The following is a 9,818-nucleotide window of genomic DNA, read 5'->3' as shown; positions in this document are numbered from 1 at the left end:
AATTACTCAAACTATTAATGTCGTTAGATAAAATTTGTAATTAGAAAAAAAAAATTGTAATTGTAACAAAAAAAAAAAACTTAAAACTTAATTAATAATCTATTAATTATATGGACAACAATATTGTAAAATAATTTCATAAAATAATCAATCAACAAAATTATTGCACACTCAAATTACTCTGAAAACAGATCACAAAACTTCTAATTTTAAAATTGCTCATACATGGACGGTATACGTTTGGTTTAATATAAAACTATACTTAGATAATAAAATATAAATACATAGGTACTAAATGTTCATTTTTATCAAAAATATCCCATTAATAAATTAGTCAGAGTATAAAAAGTTAGAATAATAATAAATATGCCACTATTATATTATGTACCTATTGCTGGCTACTATAATATTCGTTAAATATTTGAGTGTTCCAATATAATATGCACCTGACTTTAATAAATTATTCTAATCCTTTATAAGACTTACTAACTTTGACTAAACTGATTCATAATTACAAAACTAAACCGTTATTTAAACATACTCTCGATGTAAACATACATTTTTTTGAATTTTAGTATAATATATTGCTTGTCTATTGTCTAATATAGTTAACTAAAGTGTTGGTAATTTGATTTATAAAATACCTTAGTAGGTATTTATCTAATTTTAAAAATTTGTTCATTTAATAAATTCGAAAACAATTTTTATACAGTATATCTATTATCTATGTAAAGTTTTAAACAACCAAACAACTTAATCTAAAGTAATACTAAAGCAACTGCGATAAAAAAAAAAAAAACTAAGATTTACGAGCATTTTCATAACAACTGGAAAACTGCTTTAATATTGTGCTTAGACATGCAAGTGCACTCGAATGATTTTGAATTGAATTATACATTTTCACATTAATTACGTCATAATATATGTGATTGTGTATGGGTGCAATGTGCATGCAGTTTATCTATTTTAATACACTATTATAGTGCCTTTGATAAAAAAAAAAAATACATAAATATATTATATTATATTATATACATATTACCCTGTACATTATAACTACAAAAATATAATAGCTGCAATCTCATATTACTATAAATACCATATTATTGAAAATATATTAATAGAACTTAGCAAATATGACACTTAAAAATTTGCTTCGGATATGGTTAAACAATTTTAAAATAAATATATACTTAAAAAATATTTTCATAAAATTTGTGCGCAACATAATTATAATTTACAATTTTAAATTGTAATTAAATATCACGTGAACAACACAATTATTTATAAAATTGTTAGAAGTATGTTTGTATAAAACTAACAGTGGTCAGTTTTATTTTGAACAAATTTTGGTGTCAAGGTAACATCTTTATTATTTATTTACTATAGTTTGTTTTGTTTATTTGTTTATTTGATTGTACACAATGTTAACAAAAAAAATATATACTTGACTATAAGAGATCTATGTATTTTTATTTAAATTATGATGAATTATAATTAATGTACTATTTGAATATAATTACCTATTGAATCGCGTCATGAACTAGATAAAATAAAACCATTACTGGGACCCCCATAATATAGCATATCTTGAATTTATAATATAGTCGATAAGAGAAATGATGTATAGTATAGATAATGTATATTATTTTGTTATTATTATTATTGTTACTATTATACAATATTTATAAATAGATTATAACGTAATACGTATTATATTATTAATTATTATATTATTATGTGCAATTTGTTTTTGTGTATACATTCACGAAATAAACAAATCCCGATTTCTTAGTAGGTACAAACAAGTATTTTTTTTAACAAGTTTTCCTGATGGCACACTAAATACGATGAATTTAACGATTACCTATATTAGAATATTATTAACGAACAATATCCTAAAAAATTATATTTAAAATTGTAGACTATACGCATTATACGGTAAATTCGAGTTCTTAATTAAACAAATTACAAAACATACCTAATGTATCACATTTTTGTTTTAAAATAACTATATTAAAAATGAAATAAACACATAAAATATTAGAACCCTCGTTGCTGATAACAGATTTTTACGATACGAGTCATGCGAATATTGTGGAAATTAAAACAGACAACAAAATATTTGTCAACAAGAACAACCGTCAATACGTATACCAAAATTAAATGAATTCTATAGCTGATGTTTTGGGAGGATAAGTGAAAAAAAAATGTTACAAAATAGAGATGTGTATTATATTTAATATTATAGTATTATATTATTTATTGTTATATACTACAGTACACGTTCGTTGGACCAAAATTGGCACAATACCATATATAATAATATATATTATATGCGTAAAAATAATTAAAAATTTTGATTAAATAACAATTACATAAGACCAACGAAACGAAAAAATAATAATAATAACAATAATAATAATGGATGATAAAACGGATGCTCGTAAAATATGACGTATCTAACTAAAATAATAATAATAATAATAATAATAGTGTGTGCGCGCACGTCAGCTAGACCCTTGTTACGGTATAATATATTTTCCCTGCATAAACAATGTTTTAAACAATATTGAAGGGCGAATGTCACTGAAATTCAACTGTTAACGATGTTTGCCTCGTTGTTATGATACTATTGTGATTAGTACGTATTGTACTATACGTACCTGCAGTTAAATCACGAGACGTGAACAACACTAGGTATCTATACTATAATTAAAAAGAGATTGGTATGATGCAAGTACAACCATCGAAAGCCTAAACCAACCCGTGAGTCGTCTGTATAAACTATGATAGCGATTTCGTAAATCGTTGAATACGAATTTTACAACGAAATTGCCAGGCAGAATATTTTTTCTCTCCGTTTGTAGTCTATGTTTTAATATTAGGTATTTCGTCAAGTCAATGCGCATCGCTTTATCCTAGCTTTACACAGCCGTGCTCTGGGTCTGTATGCGAACTTTTTTCACGCTCCCGTTCCGAGACAGAGTGGGCGAGGTGCCGCTGAAACCGGGATTCTGGATACCCAGCCCGCCAGCGCCTCCTCCTGCCCCGTTTCCATTGGCCGACCGTGGTTTCTTCAGACTGGATCGCAACGGGCTGCGGACCGGTATTGTCGTCGACCCATTTGAGCTGAGTGTGGGGGTCATCGACATTGTACTGCCGTTGGTCGTGCCGCCCGAGTACGGCTTTCCGCTGGCGTCCGTCACCGATATTCTACCACTGCCACTGCCACCGACTCCAGCTCCGCTTCCTCCTCCTGAAAATATATAATCGCCTAGATATAACACCTTTTACATCATTTTGGATTATGTTCTAACAACTGGGTCATTGAACAACTTGATACTTAAAAACTCATCATCTAGTCCAGTAAATTGTCATATTTTTTTAAAACGATTTACATGGTTAAAACAGTATAGGTAATTAAAAAATTACGTGTTTGACACAGTAATTTTTTTTTGTAAAGGTGATATTTTTTTTTTCTTTTTTTCTTATTGACTGCACGTTTACACTCTATATTTTTTATATTTAGCTGGCAAGGGGTAACAAACAAATCAGCGATGTACTGGTGCAGAACTTCTCAGAATATTAGTTTAAAATTAGGTGGGTATGCATCAACCAAATTTGAAAATTATAAGAGCTATTTTTGAGTAAAATTGTAAAAATATAGATTTAGTTTTTTTGTTAGTATACTAAAAGCTTTTAGGAACTTTAAAAGATATTTTTTTTTTCAAATAACAGTCAATAGTTGACTAAGATAATGAGTGTTCACTATAAAATAATTATTCCCGTATGTAGGTCTCGGGAAGTCAGGACTCAGATCAATACAACTAGATTAGAGGATATACGTTCAGTCACGTATACTCGTATCGAAATCATCTCGGCAATCGTCACGAATGTTGATATCTTTTAATTTTAATAATAGGCATTTTTTGTCTAAAAACCAAATTTGAAAAATTTAGGTAGTATGAACAAAACCGGTTATTATAGTACAGTTATTTTAAATTGAATGTATTATAACAGTAAATAAAATATGTAGCAAGTTATTCGAAACATTATTTAAAATCCATAATTATTTTTCATTCTAATACTTTCCGAATTTGAAATAGCGTGCCATACGAAAAATAATATCGAACAATTGAATTGTGTATTAGAATAGCCAATAGGTGATCCCTAAATGAACATTGTTGATGTAATGTACCTACGTACCATTTTGACATTATTCTAACAATGTTCTACAACACGTGTATAGTCGTTAAAAAAATATCCTAAAATAATAAACACGTTTTATAAAATATATTTCAATAGTTGTAGAAAAAAAAATGAAAAAAAAACGGTAACATTTTTGTCTTTTATTCGCTTTGTGAATAGATCGAAATAAAAATACGAGTATAAGAGCAGTTACGTAGTAATTTCACGGTTATAACTACATTTTAATATTTATCGTTGAAATATTTAGAAATAAAAATATCATTAGTCAAAATATGTTTTGTGATGTGTTTACATGTTATTAGTATTAACTCACTTGGATTCTTTGACATCTTCTCCTTAAAGGCAGGATTATTGAATGTGGTAGCTTCTACACCAGATGGATCACGGTGACTGATGGTCGGGTCACCGCCCAAACGACGGGAAAATATCAAATCATATATTGCAGCCACGAATAGCAAAAAGTTCAATACAATTAAGCCAATCTGTTGAGTAAAAATATTGTTTATCATAGGTATTTTTAATGATATACGATAGTATACCATATACATTATATTATTGTACCTATAACATCAAATTTTCAACAAAAAGTAATGTTGAAAATCCATCTGTTTTCATTAAAAAAAAAAAATAAAATAAATTTACAGTATTCGAGAGTATACAATTATACATATTTAATAGCATACTCTATAATGCATTAAATTACGTGTATATACATTATACTTCATATTATATTAGTTTTTTTATTGAAGTTTAACGAAAGATAAAATATCCAGTGGCATAAAAATTAAATTTGAATAATTCATCAGCACAAGATACAAGAATACAATTTGGTTTAGTGTATAGGTGATAATATTTCATTATGCAGTACTATATAGTAGGTACCTAGGTGTACCGAGCGTATAGCCAAATATTACGCTTGAAAAGAAACCGTGTCCTATATTTTAGAAGACACGAATAGAACAGATGATGTCCGTGGAAAACTTTTTAGAAGAACAATGCACAATAAAATTATAAATTATTTTATGCATTTTGATTTGTAGTTTACATTATAGAAACATTTTAATTAGTTCTAACACTTCAGTGCTCAGTGAAAATAAGGATAATTGTTTGGCATCGTCTGACATCATTAAATAAACTGTAGGTAAGTGCTATTATGTTGCCTATTCGAAAAAAATATATTTATTTTCAATTGTGAATTAAAATTAAAATATTAAATATTAAATAAATTAATAGTTGATTTTATGCCTACTATGAAAGAGAAGATAAAAAAAAATAGATTTTCTACTTTACTAATTTTCATTTTGGTTGTAACTTATAAGCACTATTTTGAATAAAACTTGATATATATATAATACTAAATTATCTTTAGTCAAAATCAATTATTGAATATGAGTCCGTAGTTACTTTAAGGATAAAACCAGGGAAGTCGTTCTGCTATATAGGTTCTAGCGTACCTCGTCATTCAGTTGGTTACAGTAATGAAATATATTATATATTATAATCATTAATATTAGGTATATGTGTTAAATTTAAATTGCATGATAAACCGTTGCATATAATGATGATTCTAAGCGGATATGGCGTGTTACCCCATATTTCTAAGAATATTTTAGAGTTTATTTATAACAATGTTATTAGTAACTTATTTTTTTATTCGGCAGTAAAAAGTACATTAAATTAAACTAAATTTTAGTAGCTGAACCAATTTTTATCGGATAGCTGCGTGTTTTCTCGTTGGACAGAGTATCCAATGATGTAATAGAAAGTACAAAAATGTAATAGACTGCAGTTTGGTGATAAGTTTTGTTGCTCCAAAGCGTGATGACAGACACATATTGTAAAATCAATACATGTATAGCTCCGCTCAGAATTTAAAATAAAATTTTAATATAACAAAATCAAATATACTTATTAGTATTCGAATATTATTATTGTAATTATTCGTTTCGTTTTGTCGAAGACTTTTAAAAAAAAAAAATATTATACAATCGATGATTTGAAAGAACAGGGCGGTACTCTTTTCGCCCACGTCTCATTTCGCCCAAATATTTTAAAACTACTTTCCCTTTTTGCCCAAGAATATTATATAGCGCTTTTCAGCCACATTTTTATAACACACTTTGGAAAACACTATATCTACATCATATATCTACAATGGGCCGCTCAATATTTTGATCTTATCTTTATAATATTTGGAAACTATATAAGTATATAATAGTATATAATATATATAAAGTTGATTTTGAATTAGCTATTCATAAAGCTTTAGAAAATGTCTGGCCGAATACAACAATAATTTGATGCTGGTTTCACTTAACTCAATCATGGTAGAGAAATATTCAAAAGTGTGGTTTAACTTCTTTCTATAAAGACGAATCTTCAGAAATTGGTAAGTGGATACGGTATACATTTGGTTTAGTATTTTTAAAGCCAGATGAAGTGTCAAATTGTTTCGTTGAAGACCTACTATCTGACTGTCCAGTAAATGACGAATTAACAAATTACTGTGACTATTTAACCGATACTTACATATCTGAAGATAGTTTATTTTCACCAAGTATTTGGGCATCTAATACGTCGGAATTAATAAGAACAACCAACGCGTGTGAATCTTTTCATTTTTTTTTAAACAAAGGTTTTAATCATATTTCTCCACAAATAAGTACCGGGTTAAGTGTTATAAATGCAATTCAAACCGAGGTCTACATAAAATTAATAGTGTATTCATTTACAAAGGTGTCCCAAAGATAAAAACAATTATAGATCGACAGCGAAAAAATGAGGAAAAAATACAGCAATATAAAGCAGGAACAATTAATCGGTATGATTTGATTAAATCAGTGTCATTTAACTATTCTATCTAATACTACAATACTAACAAATAGGTAATAATATTTTGACGATTTATATTTTTGATAAAAACTTACTTACATTACATAAAAATTATTTAAATGTGCAATTAACAAACACAATACATTTTTGGAGGGTGATAAAAGCCGCCTCCTCGTGGTACTCTCTGGGTAATGCTAAATGGCTTTATAAAACTAATTTACCTAAATAAATAATTTAAATATAACGAATTTATTATTATGTTAGATATAATTTAAAGTAAGTGTTTTCCAAAGTGTGTGTTATAAAAATGTGGCTGAAAAGTGCTATATAATATTCTTGGAAAGTAGTTTTAAAATATTTGGGCGAAAAGAGACGTAGGCGAAAAGCGAAAGGTCATTTTTGGGTGAACGGGGTCTTGCCCGAAAGCACATAGGTATACAAAAGTAAAAATACAAATATTTTCATTCATTTACGGATATTATAGGTGTATGTAGTATAGGATAGATATCCTCCCGAATTGACATTCATCCCCATAATTTATTAAACTCACCATTATTATAATTTCACTATTACATTACTGTTTGTTTAACTATTACTAAAATAGATATATTTATTATTTAAATTTTTTGGAAATACGATTTAATCATTTAGAAGTGTAATTTTTGTATTAAAAAAAAGTTAAAAATATACATACAACAATTACGTGCAAATCTAGATACCTTAACAAATTAAACACATTTTAAGCAAATCGGCTAGAATTACGATTAGTAAAAAAAAAACTTATTTCATGGATAAAATTTGTTATATTGTGAGACATTATAGTCAGTGCGTACTTATGAAAGCAATTTATTTTTAATGTTTTTAACTAACCTGGGATTTTTATTTAATAATATGTAAACGAGTACATGTAGGTAACCTATACAGCTATTTATAATATCACAGTATAATTACATATTATTATAGTAAGATCATGTTATGAATTACGTAGTACGTTATTAAAATACATAATAGGTATCTCATAAAATATACACTTTTGCGCATTGCGTTGTGGAGTTTTTTTTCTTTTGAATCGTGGATCTCAGTTCTCACTAATTAATGAAGAGCACACGCAAAACAGTTAATTTTAATACTTGAAGTATAGGAAAATGGTTTATCTTATTCACCTGCATATAAAACGATTCCCCTCTGGTCACTTGGTAGCTGTTGTCTTTGTCGTCGGTTTGAAGGGCGAATAACCCGGCTGCGATGATTGCTAGCAGAGCTATATATACAAAAAGTAAAGTCATGGGGTTAGGCACTTCATCCGTGTACGCGCTTAATATATGTGCCATGATATTGTGTATAAATTATTTCTAATATATAACGTGGGCACATATGGATAATATATTTACTTGCTGCGAATGCAAACACCAATTTGCTAGCCACGGTCTTGCTATAGGCGACCACGACTTTTTCCTTTGACACCACCATGGCCAATTGCACTATGCTCAGGATGCAAAACACGGCCAGGCTTAATGTACCCGCTATGGCAAAATATCCGGCTATCTTTACCATTTCTATCAGAAAACACCAAACGATAATATTATTATAATTTATTAATAGGCGATTTACATACAGAGCTCCCACGCGCCACAACGGAATACGTCGAGACACAATGCGTATACGTGATTACTTACCCACAGGATGAAACCTGGATATCGAGTCTCCACATTTCGTTCGTCCGTAGTACGATTGTTTGCACATTTGCCATGGTCCAAAATAACCACGATCGATTCCTGAAGTCCCAATTTCGGCTGCAACACATTACGAACAATGCAATTGTAATACACGTGATAATTAATAACCAAAATAATCATAGAGCGGAATTTTTCGTTAAGAATTCCAATAACAGGTGAAACTTATCCTTACAAATGTATACCATATAATTTAAATGAAAATGAGAAAATAAATCGTGCCTTCGTTACATAAATCATGAATATTAATGTTTTGTTTTATAAATGCACCTACCTATATACGATTTGTGTACGTATAAGATTCAAAATTTGCCGATTGTGAACTTTACGTATTGATATAATGTGCACAGGTAGGTACTACACAATATTAGACATAACTAGGCATATAAGCGCAATAATATAGGTACATCTGGCATAGTTATTTATTTCGAAATGTTATTTTAATTTGTTTGACTAAAATGTTCATGAATGTTATACAGATCACAGTAAATAATATTATTGAGATAGTGAACGATATAATACAAATCTACCTGATGAATTAATTCATTATGTTGTTCAATTTGAAAATGTTTAACATGTATAATAAAATAGAAATAAATTGTTTAATACTGATATATCCCATTTAAATTTATAAAGTAATTTATAAAACCGATACATGTATTAAAAATGTAATGACTTATCTCACTAGTTAATATAGTGTAGGAATATAAAAATCAATCACCCGAAGAAATGTAAATCGTAATACGGAAATATTAGGATGTAGATTTACGACAAGAAAACCTTCAAATTAGTAATACATAGGTAATATAACAGTATTATTGGTTATACAATTATAGGTATATACGTTATATTAATACATTATCGCATTAAATAGTTATGAGGCAATATGTTACAACATTCGTATTTTCCATTCTTGTAAAGCATTCAAATTAAATATTTGATTTAATTTAAGTATTTTAAAGATTTTTTACTTGAATACAATTTTGAATACATTTAACTCATTTAAATGAACTAATTAAATAGGTATAATACTGAATATGT

At 28.1% G+C, this 9,818-nt stretch overlaps 1 protein-coding gene across 1 annotated transcript in view; it reads right to left on the bottom strand.

The window, feature by feature from the left end:
- Positions 1–2,233: 2,233 nt before the first annotated feature.
- The window catches only part of LOC132935054 (uncharacterized), a 38,747-nt gene continuing 31,162 nt past the window's right edge, over positions 2,234–9,818 (bottom strand). Inside the window, exons 3-7 of the mRNA XM_061001505.1 lie at positions 8,721–8,837; positions 8,436–8,600; positions 8,208–8,305; positions 4,526–4,694; positions 2,234–3,259 (exon numbers count right to left, since the gene is read on the bottom strand). Coding sequence (XP_060857488.1) covers positions 2,928–3,259; positions 4,526–4,694; positions 8,208–8,305; positions 8,436–8,600; positions 8,721–8,837 — 881 coding nt within the window. The 3' untranslated portion in view covers positions 2,234–2,927. The remainder of the gene's footprint in view (positions 3,260–4,525; positions 4,695–8,207; positions 8,306–8,435; positions 8,601–8,720; positions 8,838–9,818) is intronic.

The sequence above is a fragment of the Metopolophium dirhodum genome, chromosome 1 (assembly GCF_019925205.1).
Source record: "Metopolophium dirhodum isolate CAU chromosome 1, ASM1992520v1, whole genome shotgun sequence".
Taxonomy (NCBI): Eukaryota; Metazoa; Arthropoda; class Insecta; order Hemiptera; family Aphididae; genus Metopolophium; species Metopolophium dirhodum.
The sequence above is the reverse complement of the archived record's forward strand: the minus strand, read 5'-3'. Positions and strand labels throughout refer to the sequence as shown.